This window comes from Podarcis gaigeae (assembly GCF_964106915.1).
Source record: "Podarcis gaigeae genome assembly, chromosome: 5".
Classification (NCBI taxonomy): Eukaryota; Metazoa; Chordata; class Lepidosauria; order Squamata; family Lacertidae; genus Podarcis; species Podarcis gaigeae.
Window position 1 is genome coordinate 62770057 of NC_139681.1, and position 22124 is coordinate 62792180.

The 22124-nt window shown below is 43.0% G+C and overlaps 1 protein-coding gene and 1 long non-coding RNA gene across 8 annotated transcripts; both read right to left on the reverse strand.

Moving 5' to 3' along the window:
* Nucleotides 1–401: 401 nt before the first annotated feature.
* TRA2B (transformer 2 beta homolog) lies at nucleotides 402–21584 on the reverse strand. Of its 7 annotated transcripts, none has more exons than XM_083741958.1 (10): nucleotides 21476–21584; nucleotides 10670–10947; nucleotides 10261–10394; nucleotides 9137–9299; nucleotides 6568–6756; nucleotides 4574–4689; nucleotides 3713–3799; nucleotides 3077–3157; nucleotides 1923–1996; nucleotides 402–950 (listed from the first exon to the last, which is right to left on the reverse strand). In XM_083741958.1, the coding sequence occupies exons 4-10, from the start codon at nucleotides 9167–9169 to the stop codon at nucleotides 940–942; spliced, it is 591 nt and encodes a 196-aa protein (XP_083598084.1). In that variant the 5' UTR covers nucleotides 9170–9299; nucleotides 10261–10394; nucleotides 10670–10947; nucleotides 21476–21584; the 3' UTR covers nucleotides 402–939. The 7 variants fall into 7 exon arrangements, with proteins under 7 accessions (XP_083598084.1, XP_083598079.1, XP_083598081.1 ...); XM_083741953.1 differs by lacking the exon at nucleotides 21476–21584 and adding an exon at nucleotides 17579–17732 and having other exon boundaries at nucleotides 9047–9299; nucleotides 10713–10947; XM_083741955.1 differs by lacking the exon at nucleotides 21476–21584 and adding an exon at nucleotides 17579–17731 and having other exon boundaries at nucleotides 9095–9299; nucleotides 10713–10947.
* On the reverse strand, nucleotides 2380–3067 carry LOC310846036. Its single transcript, XR_014565105.1, has 2 exons — nucleotides 2826–3067; nucleotides 2380–2793 (listed from the first exon to the last, which is right to left on the reverse strand). It is a non-coding gene; the product is annotated as an uncharacterized lncRNA (long non-coding RNA).
* Nucleotides 21585–22124: the final 540 nt, after the last annotated feature.

Sequence of the window (22124 nt, forward strand, 5' to 3'; positions counted from 1 at the left end):
GTGTAATAAAGCTATACATTTGATAGCACTGAAATAAGAGCTCCCACATAAACAGGAGGATTCAAAATGAAGCACCTGTGAAATACACAATACACTATTGCATGTTAAGTGCATGTGAACTATTAATGCAGCTTTTAAAAACTGATGAGCTTGAAGTCATCCCCCCGCAAACATATCCTTAAATACAACACAAGAACTGTTTAGTCAGCTTTGCTCCTAGGGGAATAATTCCACATTAATGGACATGGAATGCAAACAATTTAGGGACTGTTTTGAAAACTGTTTTAACAACTGAATTTCCAGATCACCTTTATATCATAAAATACACGTTCCTTATCACAAGTTTCCAGCACTTACATCTGCTAATATGAAAAGCTTAACCTACTTACAGAAATAACAAGTTACAATGTGGATTTTTATTCATACTTCATATTACAGAAAGTATTTGAGAAAGGTTTGGGGTACAGAATTTTGGATACTGCTCTGAATTTGGTAAAGGTTTTATTCTTTCTCCGACTCAAACTTTGGCTAAGTAGGAGATATGGGCTTCAAAGTAAGTTAAAAAAAAAACTTTATTATGCCACCATTTCAAAGCATATTACACAGGTTTTGTTCTTCAAAATACCTTGGAAACTGTAAAAAAAAACCAAAAACTGAACGAAGAACTTTGGAAATAGAAACCCTTCTGCAAAGTTCAGACTAAAACACATGCAGAAGACATACTGTTCTCAAAACATAACTTTGAACAAAGCACAAACTACACAAATATGCAGAATGAAACAGCATTTTAAAACTTCACCAAAAGTAGTCTCCATAAAAGGTGTAAAAGTCACCTATTCACTAGGCACTATTAGACTTGAACAAAAGTAACAAAGTATTGTCCACAAGATTGCAATCTCAATGCACTGTCTGTAGCTACAAAGTTCTTTGTTTCACACTTCAATAGCGACCTGAAAGTAAAGAGATTGAGAGCTCCATTAGAAACCTGGGTGGGTTCCATTTCTGTATACTACCATATTTTTCGCCCTATAGGACGCACCGTCTCATAAGGCGCACCTAGTTTTTTGGGGGGAAATAAAGGGGGGGGGAATTATTCCTCCCCCCAGGCGCAGGGCTGGGGAGGCCCGAGCTTCCCCCGACCCCAGCCCTCAAACAGGCAGCTCTCTGCAAGCTGTGGGAGCCCAGCGCTGGCTCCTGCTGCTTGCGGAGAGGTCTGCGAAGCCTGGACGTGCTGATCTCAGCGCACGCAGGCAACTCTCCGCAAGGAGCGGGAGCGCTCCCGCTGCTTGTGGAGAGGGAGCGCTCCCGCTGCTTGTGGAGAGGTCCGCAAAGCCTGGAGAGCGAGAGGGGTTGGTGCGCACCGACCCCTCTCGCTCTCCAGGCTTCAGCGAAAGCCTGCATTCGCCCCATAGGACACACACACATTTCCCCTTCATTTTTGGAGGGGAAAAAGTGCGTCCTATAGGGCGAAAAATACGGTAAGTCTACATACACTGTTAATTCAAAAGCTGGACGCTTGGGGGCAGCAGGAAAAAAAACAGTTCAATGATCACGAGTACTTCCCCATGTAAATCAAATGGCTTGGATCCAGACTTGCTCTTCGGGGAGTGGCAAGGTGTCTGATATGGTGGTTCCTATTGGTGGGAGATGAGGTGATTTCCACCAATTCCCACACGTCATCCATGCTACCTTCCATTATGTTCAGGAAAGTTCAATCCTCCAAGGCTATGGGTTTTTTGGGGGGAAGGGGCTTCAGGAGGAATTGACAAGTGTTGCCTTCTCCCTTATGTAGCTAAAGCACTCTGTTTGCAGAATACTACTCAAAGAATCCAAGCTTACATATTTTTTATTTTAATGGAAGTATTAGCTAAGTTTAGAAAAACTTAACTGCACAATATTAGTATATTTAACTTGTGACTTACGAGGCGAATAGGATCGAGACCGGGAGCGAGATCTGTAGCCCCCCCTGCTGTAATAGGGAGATGGAGATCTTCGCCTGCAGAGAATATAGCAATGATGATGGTTTAAGTTTACTTACACTACAGATGTTCATACACAACTTGTTCTAGTTTTGTCACCCGTACCCTTTGTATTTCATGCACACTAAGTATACCAACTAGATACCAGAACATGGACTTTACTGTGTTATACATTTGTTTTACAGTCCAACACTTACACAAGAAAAAACTGCATTAAAAAAGTTAGAAACTAGTATATTCCGGTGCTCCCTTTCTAGTAAGAAATCTGCTTGTTCTTATGTCAAATATTAAAGCCATTGCAAATGCAGTTGGGATATTCAGATCATCCTTAAATAGCATGCCAATGAGACATACTGGTGAATGAACATGGAAACATTAAGACTGATCTATGCAATAGGGGGTTGTTGTTTTTCCCCCCAAAAGCATCTCCATATGAGATAACTGTTTGTTTATATAATTAATTTTATACTATCATAGAGCATATCAAGATGGGATACATGTCTAAAATGAATGAATGAAATTTTTAAAAATACAAATAACCATTAAAGGTGGTGGTTAGTCATAGTAAAAATCAAGCAGCTGCAAAGGCTTGATGGCACAGAAATGTCTTAAGAGACTTGTTCTTGGAGTAAATTATCTGATTAAAGTTAGTCACTGTCATTTTTGAAGTTAATTTAAATCAGACAATATAGGGCATGCTACTACTATGGACCAGACAAAAATATATTCAAAATGAATGCAAGATCAATCTCTATCTTTATCTGAAGCTAGATTTTGACTTCTGGACTCAAATGTTCTGTGGTACACTTTCCCACTGAAGTCTTCGCAATGATTATACTTCCTCACTGATAATTCCTTAGTACAAACAATACTTTTCTAAATGTAAATCTTGACTACATTGAATGCTTATAAAAGGTGGGTGTTTCCAGAAGCTGTGCTGCTTAACAAATATTAACTTCCTCAGCATCAACCTGCTTTATTGGTTTTGGAGGTACCATTTCCCCAGGTTTTCTAAACATTACTCAAGCAGGTCATTTCAGCAATATTTGTGTATTTTTTTAAAAAATAAAAAGGCATTAAATATTTTTGCAGCATACCTGTACATCTGATCCCTGTCTTGGGCACCTCGCCATCCTCCTCCTCCTCCGCCACCACCTCCTCCACCACCACCTCCTCCTCTGCAAAGACAAAAGCAGAACCATTTTTTGCACTTTTATTTACTGAATTTCACAAATGATATTTGGGATTATTGGTCAAGTCACGTCTTACGTAAAATACTTAAATGCTGTAACCATGTCAAAAAAACTTAAATGTCACATCAAGACTAGGATATTACAGATGCAGTAAATTTTCAACCTTGAAAATTGTTCCAGTCAGTCATTTCCTGGTAGTGGAGTACCAGTATGATGGAGAAATGTATTCCCCAGTGCTTTTAAGCCCATATCTGGATATGGATGCCAATAGGATTTTGAAAGCAACAAGGACCGAAATAGACTGACATTGTTGGAACTCACAATTACAGAATAAAATGTTATACTTTAAAGCAGGGATGGGAAACGTGACCCTCCAGATGTTGCTGGAATCTGATTCCAATTGTCCTTGACCATGGCCATGATGGCTGGGACTGACAGGAGTTGGGATCCATCATCACTGTAAGGGGGCAGCTTTCCCACCCCTGTTCTAAAGGATTCATGCAATCTCATTAAGTAATAATCGGCAAAAAGTAGACTTACCTGTATGATCTGCTATAATAGTCACGGTCATCATAGCCTCCTCTCTCAAAACCTCTGTCATAGTAATCTCTCCGTCGGGAACTTCCACTGTAAGGAAACACACCATATATAGGTATACAACACAGGAAGTAAATACTGGGTGAAACATCTAGTAGGAAAGCAGAGCAGAGTGCATGCAAAGCATTTTTCACTGGTGTGCCAAATGCCATCTGGTCCCCTTCATCCATCTATTTCCAGATGCTCTGTATGAGACAGGGGGAGAAAGAGACCCTGCTTTGACAGGAATCCATGCTGGCTGCACCATAGCACTTTTAGACACTACACCACCCAAGTGCCCACCAAGAGCCTCTTGTTTTAGTTTTAGGGATTTTTTGGCTGGTTGGGCATCTTGCTTTTTTAACTGTGGCTTATTTCAATTTGTGGTAGTGTAGGTGTTTTGCTTTGGGGGGGTTTCTAAGCACCACCATTTCCCCCCCTGTGAAATGGGTATTTTATGATGCCCATGACAGTCCAAATGTGCCAATGGCCCAAGACGACTGGGGACCCCTGCTTAGATTATAAGTCTCAGGGACAGGGACTATTGTTTTTAAACTTTTGTAAAGAACCTTGCAAGTGTTAAGAGACAACAAGAAGTTAACATGCCTTCCGAATTTCTGGAAGCTATACAACTAGTCTAAATCCTGCTCTTTAGTGAAGAAATCCAGATTCATATTTTAACTGCCCAAATTTTAAATTCCCACATGCTAATACATAGCACAAATAAAATACAGGTGATACTCTTATTTGAAATCCGGGTTTTCAATATTAAAAATAAAGTTAACTCTGATTATTTCTAGATTCAATATAGTTACAACAACTTACTAAGTAGGTCTCCCCATGTATATTCCAGGAGTAGGTGTGTGAGGCCTTTTTGTTATTGAGAAATCAACTCTGATCCTTCTTCCATCAAGTTCCATTCCATTAGCACGTTCTTTTGCCTATAGGAGTTGAATTTTTTTAAAATTGTAGAATAAAGTTGTTCTGAATCCAATTTAATTCACATCAAAAACAAGTTAAGAACAAACTTACTTGCATGGCTGGAAAGGTATTTTACCAGGTACAAGTCTTTATTTACTGCACTAGGAAAAATTAGTCATGCTCATTTCTATTTTGAAACTATTCTAAATACATACCACACTGCACTGCAGTTTTAGTTATGACCAGAGTTGGTTACATAAAATAGATGCACTGTTCACAGAAGCAGGCACCTTGTTGTTTCCTAGTCACTGCTCACATACATTTTAAAAGAGATGAGCAGCAAATGGGACATACATGCACTCTGGACACAGGATGTCACTACACATGTATAGTATGCCTACTTACATGCATGCCATGCAAATATAATGAGTGAAATTTCTGTTTACTGTTTCAGATAATCTGGACGAGGACAAATCACAACCTAAACAGCAGGTAAACTCCATTTATATGAACTTTTGAAATGCCCATGATTTCGGTACAATGGTTTTCCACCTTTGCTCATGCAAGGAATGTAAACTGGTAAAGCTGAGGTTCCACCATGCAGCCCATGGAGCAGAACTATGTGGAATGCAGAATACTGCATCTGGAAATCTCAACTCTTTTCTTATCAAAACTGCGTTAGTAAGAATACTTATGCAGAAAACCCCCACCAAATCACAAACCAGCCTCCTCTGATTTTCATGAGTATATTAAGTTTTCTGGTGTATACCGGGGAAGGTCTGGTGAAAAGTAGTGACTGGGACTGTGATCTGAAATGCCCCCTGTTCAAATCTTATTTGTGTCATATATACATATATACAACAACCAAGCAATGAGAACTGGCCTTCTTTATGGGGTTGCTCTAAGGATTACTACTAAGAATGAATGTTCATGAAGAGATCTGGACATCTGAAATGTGTTACATAAAAATCTATATAAATGAAAATCTATATAAATGAAGGACACCCAAGAAGACAACCCAAGAACTGCATTCCACCTGGCCTGTAGGAAAAGAAGCCCTGATATATAGTGACCATTTCTAGGCAAGGTGCTATTTCACTTGGGTTTAGCACAGCCCTGTTAATAACAGCAGCAGTAGTACTGGAGAGTTTGAAAGGAACCACCAAGCAACTAGTTAATTTTTTGTACACCCTTCCTTGTGGAGGGTTCCCTCAGCCTCCTCTCCTCTCCCCACTACTTGGGAGTCCCTTTGGGCAGCTGCAGCTGCTGCCCTTGGGTCTCTGAGCTGACCCCCCACCCCAAAGAGAGGTGCCTCCTCACACTGCCCCAGAGGGGCCTGGGAACCACCCCCTGGGCAGCCCTAGAGGCACCATTCAGCTGGTGAGCTTGTGGGCAGAGCTGCTGCAACAAACAGCTGTGCAAGCCTTTGGGAAGCAGAGACACAAGAGGAAGGGAGGGAAGGCAAGAGGAACAGAGGCCAATGCTGCCCACAAAACCCCTGACCATCATTCAAGGCACCCCAGGGTGCCACGGCACACTGGTTGAAATCCACTGTCTTAGCCTATCCAGGGTTGTAGCAATGATAAAATATGAAGGAAAACATGCATGCTGTGCTAAGCTGCTAGAAGGGAGGACAGGATACAGATAAAAATGAGACATAATGCAACGAGGCACATGGCTTGCGTGACCATAAAAAAATGAGCAATCAACTCAAAACTGTATAGTTACAGCAACTGATTAGGATCCACCCTTGTTCAGGAAATGCATGGTTTGCAAAAGTAGGTACCTTAAATCACTTTCTTGATTCAAAGCCTACTGATGTTGGGAAATGTTAAACACTTTATTAGCATGGGCTTTAGAAAAGAATGAAATATTTTAGAAGACAGACACTCACTTACCTCCTTAGCATCATCAACACTTTCAAAGTACACAAAGGCAAATCCTCTAGAACGTCGGGACTGCTGGTCATATACAATAGAAACATCAGCAATTGGGCCATATTTGGAGAATACCTCTCTCAGGTCCCTTTCTGTTGTGTACAAGCTTAATCCAAACACACCAAGACAACAGTTTGGGTCGGGATTTGCCTGGTTTTTTTAAAAAAGAAGGAGTTTTCATAAGAATTCAAGATGTCCCCCAAAATTGTTTAAATGCTATGGGATACAATATAAAAATGTTATTCCAGTAAATTCAGAAAGCTCTAACAGGCCTAAGGGCTACCCTGCTGGGTAGGATTCCAGTGTCCCTTCATTTTCTTTTCTCATGAGAGAAGAGAAGGTAGAAAAAAGGAAATCAAAATGTTGTTAAGTTCCAGGCAGTCTTATACAGTGGTACCTCGGTTTTCGAATGCCTCCGTAGTCGAATGTTTCAGAACTCAAACACCGAAAATCCGGAAAGAAATGCCTCAGTTTTCAAACATGCCGCAACAGGAAACGCAGCTTCTGTTTTGAGTTTTCTGTATCGAGGCTTCCGCTTTTCGAACATTTTGGAACTTGAACCATCTTCTGGAATGGATTACGTTTGAAAACCAAGGTACCACTGTACTTCATATCTGGCTGATGCACTCAAAGTCTCATTCATATACAGGTTTACTTAGAGAGCATAAACAAAACCCGGGGTGGGGCTTGTACACGGGACAAGCTATGATTTCTCATGTATGACAACCCTTTAGCCTCTGTACAGTGTCTTCTATGGCTTACTGGTTTTGGTCAAGGAGCATTTCTGGGTTTAATATCTTATTTCCCTAAAATAATGTAAATCTCTCCTTACATGTAGCCATGTTGGTTTGCCATAGTCAAAACCAAATTAAAAAAATTCCTTCAAGTAGCACCTTAGAGACCAAATAAGTTTGTTATTGGTATGAGCTTTTGTGTGCATGCAGACTTCTTCAGATACACTGAAACAGAAGTCACCTTATACAGTGGTGCCTCGCAAGACGAAATTAATTCGTTCCGCAAGTTTTTTCTTCTTGCGAGTTTTTCGTCTTGCAAAGCACGGCTTCCCATAGGAATGCATTAAAAATCAATTAATGCGTTCCTATGGAGACCGCTTGCCAGGCTGGCGGTGCGGAGAAGGGGTTTTCTCCCCACCGCAAGCCTTCAGCACAGGTACGGGAACAGAGGGGAAGGCGCACAGCGCTTCTCCTCTGTTCCCGGGGCTTGCGGTGGGAGGAGGGTTTTTCCTCCCCACCGCCAACATTCAGAACAGCATTCTGAATGTTGGCGGTGGGAAGGAAAACCCTCCTCCCACCGCAAGTCTTCAGGACAGCCATCCCAAGGCTGGCGCGGGGAGAAGGTCTCTCCGCCCCACCGCCAGCCTTCAGAGGAGGTCCGAGGACAGTGGGGAAGACGCGCTGCGCTTCCCCGCTGTCCCGGAGATTTCCATATGGGCTTTCGTCTTGCGAAGGAAGCCCATAGGGAAATTCGTTTTGCGAAGCGCCTCCAAAACGGAAAACCCTTTCGTCTAGCGGGTTTTCCGTCTTGCGAGGCATTCGTCTTGCAGGGCACCACTGTATATAGTGAGAGGGTGGGGAATTACTCAGAAGGGTGGTGGGAATGGGTGATTGGCTGATAGGTGTGCTAAACCTGTTGAGGACTGTTAACGACTGCAATTGGTCTCACAGGAAAAAGCAAGAGGTGAGACTGGAAAGAGAAGTTGCTGAATTGCAACTTATTACCAAACTTAAAACCATGGAGAGACCTGGTCTGAATAGAGACATTGGATTCTTATGTCATTATACATGATAAAGCTATTTTTAGCCATCTCACCCCTTGCTTTTTCCTGTAAGACCAATTGCAGTCGTTAACATTTTTCTAGAACAGGTAATCCATTTAGTAAAAGTTGCTATGAGAAGAATCCAATTAAGATAATTCTAATTGCACTCTGGGGCTTCTAAGACCATCCTCCCCAATGCAATCTTTCGTGTCCCCTGAGGAGCTGCTGGAGAATGTCAGGGGACTGAAGTTTACCCTAATGTGTAAATTTCAAGAGCTCCCTCAAAGGAAGCACTTTCTGCTACCTCTAAAGAAAGCCCTGCAAAATGCAATACAACACACTGGAACTGATTATGTAACCATTATTTTACCTGCACTGAATTATAAATATCAACCCAGCCATTATGTCATAACTAGCTAATCTAGACAAAATACACCATTCTTAGGGGGAAGTGCCAAATTCTGCACACTGAAACAAAATAAATTAGAATAAAGCTTAGCTTAAAGGTTTCTCAAGCAGTGGAATAATAATCTTAAACATACAAGTTCAGGTTTAACCATGCACAAATATTAGTACAAATGCCATCTATGCCCACAGTGAAATCCACCAAACATTTTAAATACCATTTGTGAGACATATTATAAATCAACTTAAAACTTTTACATGATTTCTGGGTAATTTGAAAACTTTAGAACCTCCAAAGACACACACAGCTGAATTATCTCTGGTCAACTGCTGCCATCCCAGCCTTACTCTGTTGCCAACATGACGCCGCCGAGTAGACATAGGAGAATGGCTGTGACTGTGTCGGCGACGATAGTCGCGGCTGTAAGATCTGCTTCTTGACCTCCTATGGGATCGAGAACGTGAGCGTGACCTCGTATAATGTCTGCGAGAACTCCTCCTTGATCTGGATCTGTAAATATGAAAACTAAGATTATGCTGAACTACAGGCGTCAAAGATGAAAGTTTCTATGTCTACTGTATTTTTAGTCTTAATAAGTGCCAGTCTGGGGTACAACTAATCAATGCGGCCTTCACTAAACATCTGACAGTCAATGGTAAGAAGGGATTTTAATAATCAGAACACTAAAACCCAAACCCCGTCCTTTGTTGTGAACATCAAGTTTCTGATGAAGGTGAGATGTGTAACAGGGCCTGTGCTGAAGACCTTAATGCAGAGGCAGTGAAGTTTAGAGTAAAAATGCAGAGCTATAGATTCCTATCAGATTATTTAAATCAAAATGTTGGTATGCACATTGAGTCTCAGCCTGTTTGATTTCAGCCATGCAGTGACTGTGCCAAGCCCTGCTTTCGTTATATACAGATTCTCTGTGTTTTACAGTAGCCAAACCAAAATTTCCTGCAAGAATATCTATCTGAGCAAATTCCATTAGAATAGATATACAAAGCTTAACTGAAAGTTTGCAAGCAAATAGAAACAGGTTTCTAAAAGTGCTTCATCTGGGAGTCAGAAATACTTTTTGAAATACTGGTTATTCAACTAATGCCAGGGAAAGATTCCACATGAAGAAGTATCAATACAAGAATATAACAGTAGATACCCAATGTAGTCTTAAATAGCAGGGTAAGAGAACGGCTAATAGGCTCGGCCTATGCCATGCCCCTACAAAACAGCCATATGCTTGCTGAGACTATTGCTGAAAGAGGCCGCTTTCCACAGAAAGCTTTACAACAACTCCTTGCTGCAATGGTGTCTTCAGGCTAGACAAGGCTACAACCTAATAATCTAGTCTATAATTGCACCACACACAAAATCCACATCAACTTACAGTTGTCTCCAAAACTGCTTTTCTTATAGATAAAACACAGCAAGGTTTTTAGACACACCAACCTCTTCCTCCAGACTGGCTTACCGAGATTCAGATCTTGATCTAGACTTTGACCTAGATCGCCTTGAACCTTCCTTGGACCTAGATCTAGCAGGTGAGTGTCTTGGAGACTTGCCGGAACCGTGAGCGCTTCCGCTTCTGGAAGCGGAACGGGACTCCTGCGTGTAGAAAAAAAAATAGTTTAGTTTAATTTGAATGCTACTTCTCCAGTACTTTATTCTAAACAAGCTCTGGTAAAAGGTATCAAAAACATTAATGATCTGTGTCTCCATTATGTGTCCGGGCAGTTGCCATTAGAACTGCCTAGATTTATGGTTTTTTTGCACCTGTTAAGCACTTATTTTTTTAAAACCTGCATGTTTTTTCTATTAAACAAATAATGCATGCATGTTTAGCAAAATATACAGGGACACATAAACAGACTAGTAATTACTTAGCGTAGTGCTTTCAGATTCCAGATTACTTCTTATCTTAACTTCATTTTTATTTCTTTTCTTCATTCTTCCGTTTCAAATTCTGACTTCTTTCATCTTCCCCACTTCACACAAATTGCTCAATATTCTATAAGTGGGACTTCTGGTCTGATAATTAGCATGCATTCACTTTCTTTTTTTTCAAATTTCAGCTTCACTTATTCCTGAGCTTCAAATAATTCTCATTTATAAAACTTGTCAAATGGCGACTTCCGCATTTTCCTTCTTCAACATTAACCTTAATAAAAAAAGAACAGGATGAAGAATATTTAAAACTCCAGGATAGATATCTAGTGCCAAGACTGAAACTAGAAAAAATGCTATGTGTTTGCACTATTTTAACTAGATATGCAGTTCTAGTATGACTTTCTTTTTCAAATGATGGCAATTCAATGAAAAATGATTGACCAGCTATGAATGTGCTAGTTATTCCTACTTCAAAATTAATGTGTAACCACTGAAATGAGATCTTAGACTACAACACCAAAACTCCACGAACTCCATGTGCCATTCCTCACATAAACATTAAGAAATTAGTAGTATGTCCCAAACTCAATTTACATACCTCTGCTCAAGTTTGGTGTTATTCTTTTTAGCATATAGAACTACTGAAAAGCCATACCAACCAGGTTTCAAAAAATAATTTAAGATACTTCATTCATTAACAAGCCTATATTTGCAAGTTATAGTAAGTAGACTGTACCCTAACCTCTACAACAATGAAGAAATGGAGAATTCTATCTTGTTACAATAACAACTCTAGTTTATGCTAATGTTTTATTAACCTTTGAACTTTGCACAACTGAAAACACTTCTGCACTTACTAGAATGTTTCTGTGCTCACAGATTCTATTTCTTATGGAATTCTGAGAGCTTCCATGTTAACAGTAGGGATGAACTGTCTTAGTAGTAAAAGGATACTATCCAATCAAGTAGTTCTATTAGCTGAATGACTTCTGGTTGCCAACTGAACTTCCTCTCCCTCTCCCTTCCCACCTCCAGATCTGTTCTGAGTCCCCACCTCCACCATATGAAGCAGATGTGGGAAGAGCGTAGGGCGGAGATGGTGTGAGTAGAAAGAGGTTCTGTTGTACAAATTGAAATCCTTGGGCTAATGGAGCTACTTAATTGGTTACTGCTTAAATATTATTAATTTTTTCTACATATGACAATGGCCCCCAAATCCTAAAACATATGGGATGATGATAGAGTAGTAAGATTTTACTGACAAAACCACTGATGAACAACATACTAGATGCACATGTACTATCAAAGGAAGTCTAAGGAAAATTAAAACAATGCATTATCATAATATGCAATTAGATGGTGTATTTTAACAACCTCTAAACCCAATTCTTAAAATAGCGTAAACTATAAGAACACATTATGGACTTCCTCTGAAACGAAATGTGTTGGGATGGGGACAAACCACAACCTTGTCCTCAGGTAACTATTTTCATGACATAGGCTGGACACTTAAGCAAGAAATTTTTTCTTCAATGTATATGGACACAAGAAAACAGAAATCCTCAAGTTTCACATTGCTGTCCTAAGGAAATCTACACTGTGCAATAGCTATTGGATTGTTTGAGTAGAGATTGTTACCATCATGCAGAATATGCAGTCTCAAAATTTTAATTAGTAGAAATGCTTGTGCAGAAAATATAAAAGCTGAATACTTGACTTGAAATCATATTGACCAAAACAATCTATCCTCTTTTATTTGTAATTTCCCACTGCTGGGAAATCTATTCAACTACAAATTGGCTACTCAAATAAAGAATCTGAGTTCACTACAATAAGTATAATGGGTTGATAAGCAACTAACATTCCCTAGATCTAGAAGTCAAGCATCATGATCTTTGGAGGTTTCTAGCCAGTGACATTATTATGGGAACAACTCCAAAGAAAAGGAAAGACGATTTTAAATTAAGTGATTCCCACAACTCTAAACAGTATGATTTAAACAAAAAAGCAAAACATATAAAATGAAATATAATAATTTATTTGTATCCCACCCATCTGACTGGCTTGACACAGCACTCTGGGGGGCTTCCAACAGAATGTAAAAATCCAAACAACAAAATACTACCAGCCACCCATTATAACAACACTATTATCGTTAATACAATTTCCTTTTAAAATACTATGCACATATTCTCCTGTTCAAACACCACTGAAAATGGTTAAGGTAGCACAGGAATGCCAAGATATGATGTAGCAAGAAAATGGTTCATAGATGCATCATTTCTGCAATATGGGAGTTATTTTCCCACTGTATAGATTTGTATTCTGCAAGAATGGATGTGGATTGCTCTATTCCCTACATTGCTCTGATGATTTAAGTGAGCCCACAGAACTACCCTTTCTGATTGGAAAGGTTAACGGGCAAATCCCTCCATTTCTTTTCTTTTCTAGTCCTCTTGCCTGGAGAAGATAGGGTGAATTAGTTTTATGGCAGAATGGCACACAAGGCATATTCTGGAAAACATCAACTTACATGTCAAAGCACACACTACTTAGTTGACGTTCAGTTAATGCATAAATCGGGACGCAGGTGGCGCTGTGGGTTAAAGCCTCAGCGCCTAGGACTTGCCGATCGAAAGGTCGGCGGTTCGAATCCCTGCGGCGGGGTGCGCTCCCGCTGCTCGGTCCCAGCGCCTGCCAACCTAGCAGTTCGAAAGCACCTCCGGGTGCAAGTAGATAAATAGGGACCGCTTACCAGCGGGAAGGTAAACAGCGTTTCCGTGTGCGGCTCTGGCTCGCCAGAGCAGCGATGTCACGCTGGCCACGTGACCCGGAAGTGTCTCCGGACAGCGCTGGCCCCTGGCCTCTTGAGTGAGATGGGCGCACAACCCCAGAGTCTGTCAAGACTGGCCCGTACGGGCAGGGGTACCTTTACCTTTACCTTTAATGCATAAATATTTCTTATATCAGCAATCAAGTCTTATTAAATTGCAAGCTCTTCCTTATCCTTCATCAGGTATTGGCTCAATCACCCAATTCTTAGCCAAACCTTTCTTCCTGTAATTCTTGAAAGGTGAACTGAACCTATGATTCCTCCACAACAACCCCCCATTCATACAGATCAAGACACAACTTCAAAGCATTAATCACTCAGGCAGATGTGCAACTTCTTGCACAACATTCCTATTGTGCCATCTCAAGTTACTCAATCTTGTGTATTTACTCCAGTCTACAAATCCAGTCTAGTGGCTAAATCGTTTACTGTATCTTCACCATATGAACAACTCCTATACAGTCATACCTTGGTTGTTGAACGCCTTGGTACTCGTCTGTTTTGGCTCCTGAACACAGCAAATCTGGGAGTGCTCTGGTTTGCAAACATTCTTTGGAAGCCAAACGTCTGACGCGGCTTCCGATTGAGTGCAGGAAGCTCCTGCAGCCAATCAGAAGCTGCACCTTGGTTTTTGAACATTTTCGGAAGTCAAACGGATTCCATTCAACAACCAAGGTATGACTGTACTTCATTCTTACTTTCCATGTTCCTTCTGCCACTTACACACTCCCTTCCCACAGTAATCTCTTGCCTGAGGTAATGGTAACTGAATTACCAGCAGTCAGGTTAAAGTGCAGTTCTTCCTTTTCTGCTACTCCAAGGAGTAGAAACTGTCACACAGTGAAGTCTTGGTCATGATCAGGGATAGGCAACCTAAGGCCCATGGGCTGGATGCAGCCCAATCGCCTTCTCAATCTGGCCCAACGGGAATCAGCGTCTTTTTACATGAGTAGAATGTGTCCTTTTATTTAAAATGCATCTCTGGGTTATTTGTGGGGCATAGGAATTCGTTCACCCCCCCCCCCAAATATAGTCTGGCCGACCACATGGTCTGAGGGATGGTGGACCGGCCTATGGCTGAAAAAGGTTGCTGACCCCTGGTCATGGTGGTTCCTAGGCCTTTAACTAGCAAATGCAGCATGTGAAGTTGTTTGCCTCTGCTATAGACTCGGTTTTAGAAACAATGTATTCAGATCGAGAACCATTCAAATTTCCAGGGAAGTAACAACATTTTAACAATGAGTGATATTGCTACCATGTGGCCCAAATTGAAATACCACCACTCAGCAGCAGCAATCGACTTGTTTCAAGCTAAATGTTCTTTAGAATGTGCCTCTTCCGTGAAGCTCATTCTCTTTCTAATGTAATCATACCCACAATACTCCGAATGTAATCTTTACTTTCCAAGTTCCCCAGTCACTGTACTTCTTTTGAATAAAAAGCAAAAATCTATTTGCACTCATTTTTGCCCTATGTTTCAATCATTTGAAAGATTCAGTCTAACCAAGGAAAAGAATGGTCAGGGCTGAATGGCAGCTATAATCAATTAACCAAGTGACAATTAACAGCCTTGTCCCACCCAACACCTGCATTATCATTCAAGTCTCTCAAAACCAAAACAACATAGATACAAAGCCAACTAGACTTTACATTCAGTATTAGATGGGGTCCAATTTAAACTGAACTGTAGTTTAAGGACAATTAATCAGCAGGAAAAAGATGTGCGTGCTACTGCAAATAAAGCAGCTACAGCCAGTTCCAGTGCCTATAGCCATTGATCAATGTAATTTGTAATGTTTGCCATATGCACACACAAATTGTTTTTGTTGTTGATGTACCCCTAAAAATGTAACATGGAAACAGTACCACTCCTTGAGCAATACTCTCTTTTCTTGCTGACCTCACCATCTCCATCTCAGCATGGAAGGTAACCACTTTGTTAGAGGGAATTTATAGCTCACACAAGCGTAAGTGCATCAGAAATGGGAAGCAAACAAACTAGAAAGGTTTCCTCTCCTTAAGTCATTCCTTCCTAGCTCTGTTGTTTTTGTGTATACATGAACATGCATACTCTGAAGCTCAACAGGAAGGGAAAGTGCCCAAACTTCAGTGATTCAGCTAGAACTTAAGCTGGCATACATGTGACTTCCAGGCACTCACCCATCCAGGCACTGGCCAGACCCCAACCTGCAAGGTGGGAGCCTCATATGCTTTCCACCCATACTCTAGTCTTGAGAAATACATAGAATCTCTTTATGATCAGAGTTAACAAATTATCATAACTTTACCTTCAGCAATTTACCAGCTGACTAGCTCCCATGTGAAAGAGTCTCAATCAAGTCATGCAATGCCCAATAACACTACTAAATTGCACACTGACTTACTGTTGACAGCTGTTTGTGCAAGATTAATATGGTAAAAGAGACTAGACATTTGAACTGAAAGTATACTTGGCCATTTTACTTCTTTCATAGCATTTGTGGGTTCAGTTCCTCCCCCTTCCATCACTTGCTCATTCCCTCTGAGCAAAAAAGTGACTTTTTACAATGCAGCTTTCAACAGAAGCCAACTCACAAAACAATCCAATCCACCAAGCTTGAGGAGGCGTGGATGGAGCAGTGGTATCTCTCTACCTGTGGGAGAACATCACAGGAAGGGATATCCTACTGCATCTGCCCAAAGGTGGTAATCAGAACAATCCTCAAAGGTAATCGGCACAAGGTAATCCTCCTTCCTCAAAAAAAGTTGGGTGTTTTGGAGCCAAGCATCACAGAATCCACTGGATAGTGTGATTGCAACAGACCTGACTTGGGCCCATTTGCTGTGATACTGGAAGTTGGCATAACAAAGAGGCAACCCCACCTCCTTCCCACCACGTTAGCCAGGGGTCTAAAATGCTCCTTGGTCTACAGTCAAGAGAACCTGTAAAGCTACAGACATCTCTATATCACTCATTATCACTTGATACACACACTCAAAGTATTGTCTTACATAAGTTTTTATGCCTCTGCATGAAATTCAGCAATATCATTCCAAGACTGGGCTCTTTATTGGTGATTACAACACATATAACCTAAAAAGCACAGTGCAACTTGAAATGCAGATTCCAGCACTTTGACCAATTAGCTCAATGAAATCTAATGCTTCACTTATTCTGAATCTAAAATACCCTTTCAAAAAAGTACCTTAAATAAGCATTTAGGGTACCCAAGTTAGCCTGTTGAAGAAGAAGAAAAGTTCTTTTGCACTTTATTATGGCATAAAGTTTTGTGGACTTCACTCCATGAAAGCTCAAACCGCAAAAAAATGTTTTCATTCGTTAAGATACCCTAAGGTTTTGGCCTGTTTATTTTAAATAAAGTACACTGGAAGGTATTCGATAGCCAGAAATTTGTTCCACGTGAAATGCTGAGTGCGACCGCTAAGCTCAACGTAGAAGCGTCACGGGAACGATTCCTTTGCCATCCAGGCCAATCGAGACTGGTGCAGCTATCCTCTCCGCACGCCCGGGAACAGTCCCAAGTACGTTAGCAAGGCTGCGGAAAGGGCTGGACACAGCGTCTCTTTCCTGGGTTGAAGCATCGCGGGGGCCAGAGCCCTGCCATTTTCTCTACCTCTCTAGAGGGAGCCGCAGCCGAGGCGACGAAGGAGCTTCTCGCATCCCCGCTCCTCTTAAGGCCTGCGCGGCCATTTTGTCCCCGCGGCGGCGCGCTCATTCGGGTCACCAGCCCCAAGATGGCGCCGGGAGCGGGGCTCGCTGCGGAGCGCTACGTCAGAGTGCAACCGCTTCGCAGGAAACGGCGGGCCATTTTCTCGCGCCAAACCGACACGCAGCGCGGTAAAGTGGCGGGGGGGGGGGCGGAAGGGAGAGAAGCAGCGGGTGCCGCTAAGCAGCTTCCCGCCTCCTCATCCCCCGCCCCGCGTGTACCTTCATCCCAAAGGCAGTTTTTTTTCGCGCCCGGCCTGCAGGAGACGGGGGGGGGGGGAGGAACGAACTAAAAACAAGGCCCGGCTCCGTCTCTCCGCCAAGCGGGCCGCTTATGCTGCGCTTGCAGGCTCTGCGTATTACCCGCTCGCCGTAGTTCTGCTCCCCGCTGTCGCTCATCCTCCCGCCTCGCAGCGCTGGACGCCGACCGCGGTTGCTACAGCCAAACCGTCCGTTCGCGAGCCTTCTCCGCAGAGGAAGTGACGACGCCACAGAAGCCCCGCCTCCGCGCGCGAGCGAGCGCCCGCCGCCTCGCTCCTCCTCTCTCGCTCGGAGCTTCCGGCGCTAGGAAGAGAAGCGAGCCTGCCCCGCGATATTTGGTGGCGCTCGGCGTTAGTGATCGCCCTGCCGAGTAGCTGCTGCCAGTTCAGCACCTGCGCGTGTATCGTCTGTGTGCACGCGCGGAGCGGTTGGGGGTCGTCTCCCCGGTGTTTTATTTTGCAGTCACCGTTGTTTTGAGTTTCAGTGCCATTTTGCAGAGATCCTTGTTAAACTCACGGCCTTGGTCTTTGCTATTGTGAACACTCTTGCTCGCCACCCCAGTCTTGAGAGTTGCGGGATTCCAGGGGTTCGGTTTCCTTGTCTTATAAGAATTTCAAGGTCTCAAATATAGAATAAATACTCATAAATGCACACATATCTAAATATATGAACCATGTGTCTGAAATAGTATGGGAGAGCAATCCTGAAGCCATTTTGACTCTCCCAATGATCTCAAATAGATCTCAAATAGACGGCTCTGGTCGCCCTAACAGATGATCTCCGTAGGCAGCTGGATCGAGGCGGGTCGGGGCTGCTGATTCTTCTAGATCTGTCAGCAGCCTTCGACATGGTCGATCACGAACTCCTGGACCACCGCCTTGCCGACGTGGGGATCCAGGGCACAGTCCTTCAATGGCTGCGCTCGTTTCTCTCTGGTCGGGGACAGAGGGTGGCGCTCGGGGGGGGGGAATTGTCATTGCGCCACTCCTTGGTGTGTGGAGTGCCTCAGGGTGCGATTCTCTCCCCGATGCTTTTTAACATCTTTATGCGCCCCCTCGCCCAGCTTGTCCGGAGTTTTGGGCTGGGTTGCCATCAGTATGCCGATGACACCCAACTCTATCTGTTGATGGATGGCCATCCTGACTCGGCCCCCGATACACTGGCGAGATGTCTGGAAGCTGTGGCTGGATGGTTACGTGGGAGCCGGTTGAAGTTAAATCCTTCGAAGACAGAGGTCCTCTGGCTGGGGCGGGACGATATGGGATTGAGGGGGCAACTCCCATCTCTTGCGGGGGTGCAATTAGTGCCAGCACCGTCCAATAAGAGTTTGGGTGTAATCTTCGATACCTCCCTCTCTATGGAGGCGCAGATTACAGCTATAACAAAGGCGGCATTTTTTCATCTCCGCCAAGCTAAGCAGTTGGCCCCTTATCTCTCTCGCCCTGACCTAGCCACTGTGATCCATACGACGGTCACCTCCAGACTGGATTATTGTAACTCGCTCTACGTGGGGCTGCCCTTAAGACTGACCCAGAAACTCCAGCGGGTGCAGAATGCCGCGGCGAGACTCCTTATGGGGTCTTCGCTGCGAGATCACATTCATCCGGTACTATACCAGCTGCACTGGCTCCCGGTGGAGTACAGGATCAGGTTTAAGGTGCTGGTTTTAACCTTTAAAGCCCTATACGGCCTAGGACCCTCGTACCTACGGGACCGCCTCTCCTGGTATGCCCCACAGAGAAACCTACGGTCTGCAAATAATAACATCCTCAAGGTCCCAGGCCTCAGAGAGGTTAGGCTGGCCTCAACTAGAGCCAGGGCCTTTTCGGCTGCGGCTCCAATCTGGTGGAACGCTCTGTCACAAGAGACTAGGGCCCTGCGGGACCTGACATCCTTCCACAGGGCCTGCAAGACAGAGTTGTTCCACCAGGCCTTTGGCCAGGGTGCAGCCTGACTCCCTCCTCTGGCAACCTGCTTAGAATCTTGCTTAATTAGTTGCCATTAATTTGATTTTAATTGATTTTTATAATGAAATATTTTTAGAATGTGTTTTTTAGAATCTGATTGTTTGATTGTTGATTGTTGTTAGCCGCCCTGAGCCCGGCTTCGGCTGGGGAGGGCGGGATATAAATAAAATTTATTATTATTATTATTATTATTATTATTATTATTATTATTAAATATTCGTCTGCAGTACGGGAAGCAAATGGGGAAAGCCTTCCCATTGTCTTTTTGCTAGCAAATCCTGTCTTAAGGGCGTATATGTGTATGAATAGGGCGAGCCTGTGACCTAGATTCAGGACCTAGAGTATTATCCATTACAAAAGAATGGTCAGACTACCCAGGTAATGCATTCATTGACCATTATCAGGTATCCTGGCAGGTCAGATTTCTGCTGTGGATCACCTGTGATGTACGCATGGTGTTTTTGGGGGGTGGTCTTGGACTACAGGGTAGGCAACAGTTCCTTTAATAAACATCAGGCTTATTAGCTGCTTTGCTTCTAAATATACTATGGTTTGCCTCTTATGTTTTTTCCTACTGATAGGTAACCCACCTAAGGACTCTATACGGAAAAACCCATAAGGGAAAGGGAGCAGTTTTTCTTATAACACTTGGAATGAGGGATAGAGGAGAGAGTGGTATCTTTAGGATATACAATTTACTTACAGACAGTGCTTTTTTCAGGGGACGACGACAACGCAGGAGTATGCATACCCCTAAACATTTTGTGAATCTTTGTACTTTTGTCTATTTACTGTATTTATTTTTCCTGATTTGAACTATAAAATGGTGATTTTCTTGAGTCAAAATGAGAGTACCCCTAAACATTTTTAAAGAAAAAAAGCACTGCTTACAGATATACAGTATACACACACACACACACACACACACACACACAACCTGAGCCTATGATGGAGGGGCTCTCAGCATCAACATTTCAAGAAGGTCTTGCTTCTCCCACAGTCACAGCCTTGGAATCCAAAGAAATCAAGCATGGCTCTTACCCTCTGGCTTCTGCCCGCTTCTAGCCCAGGTGACAGGCACACAGCTCTGGTCTTTGTCTTTCTCACTACCAGTCAGGTGAGGGAGGGCCCCCCCACTCGCTTGTCCTCTGACACAAAGCCACTTCGTTTGTTACACTAAGGACACTACTTAGGACCATAAACTCACAGCAATAGTTTGGTATCCTGGATAACACCTGTCAGAAAACAAGATCCAACCTTCAAACAAATGTAGAACTGGGTTATAAAAAGTAATTGAATGGCAAAAATAGGACATTTATTTATTCATTAATCCACCTTTCTTCAATAGAACTTGGGGTTCTGAAGGTTCCCATATAGGCACTTAGGAGACTCGCATGTGCTTAGCTTCATTAAGGTTGCATAATGTGCAGTCAGCCCATATTTCCAAAGATAGAATAATATACATATCAGCATTGTATGGCACAGTCTCCCCCAACCTAGTGCCCTCCAGAAATTTTGGACAACTCCCATCAGCTTATCCATCTAATAATAATAATAATAATAATAATAATAATAATAATAATATCTTTATTGTCATTGCCCCCTCTCGGGGACAACAAAATCTAAGACAGGTAGGCAGTCTTTTTTCAGCTGCAGTCCCATTTTACTCTTCCTACCACACTACTCCCCCTTTCTCTCTCCCACTCTGCCCAGCAAGTTACTGGCGAGGGGATAGATTGTCCTTGCAAGAGGTCTGAACTTGCAGATGATTTTTTTAATTAGGCTGAGGCTTACAGGCTGCACACACCTAATCTAAGAGATGGCACACAGAGGCCTTAAGAACATCTTGTCCCCTCCTTGAGTGCTTTTGCCTGGTTGGGATGTTTCCTTAAATGTCATTGTGCCTTTTGCGTAACTGGATGGAGTAGGTGGTGGTGTAGAAATTTCTGGAACGGAGCCCACTGTACAAAGTAAGAGTCACATTCATCACTCTGTTCCCCTTTTTAACTCCCCACTCCCTGGCATGTGTTACCTGGGATGTTGACACAAAGGGGTGCAGCCATTGAAAAATACCCTACCCCCCTGGATTTATGGGGTGCTATTCCCTGGCCATACATCTTTTGAGTAATAAACAAGCGGTTGAACTGCTGAGGGCTGGAGAGGTTATGATGATTCCTCAACTGCTGCCATTGGCTGGGGACTGCTTGTGATGCTTGTGATGTCACAAAAGCACATGGGAGCTGAGTAGCTATATAAAGGTGGGCCAACAGAAAATCCAAGGCAAAAGCTCCCCGCCTCCCGAAGACAACATAGTGGGCAGCAGCTATGGCATTCAGCACTGGGCAGTCTACTTCCAGTTGGAGACAAACTGGCAAATGGATGGGAGTGATCACCCAGCTGTGGAGCAATGAGAAGGCAAGTTTGCTTGCTGAGTGGGATTGCAGCTTAAAGGCAGTTGATACCCACAGTTGGAAGTTTGCTGATGTCTGGCAGTGGACCTGGTAGAAGCTGGTAGATGTTGGTGAGTAGACACCAGTGAAGTTTGCATTTGAGAGCCAGTGGATGCCACAAGGCAGAAGAAGGCTGATGTTTGTGTATGTAAGCTGGCTGAAATTCACCTTTGGAAGCCCTGTTGACAGCAGCTGTGTGGATATTTGTGGATTGAAGCTGGGTGTGTATGT

Bases quoted from the DNA above. Each gene is read 5' to 3' on its own strand.
- TRA2B (XM_083741952.1), bottom strand. From the start codon at position 17,614: ATGAGCGACAGCGGGGAGCAGAACTACGGCGAGCGG. The intron at 9,300-10,260 runs GTAAGCCAGTCT...TCATATTTACAG, and splicing joins AGATCAAGATCTGAATCTCG to ATCCAGATCAAGGAGGAGTT. The intron at 3,158-3,712 runs GTAAGTCTACTT...TTGTCTTTGCAG, and splicing joins TATTATAGCAGATCATACAG to AGGAGGAGGTGGTGGTGGAG.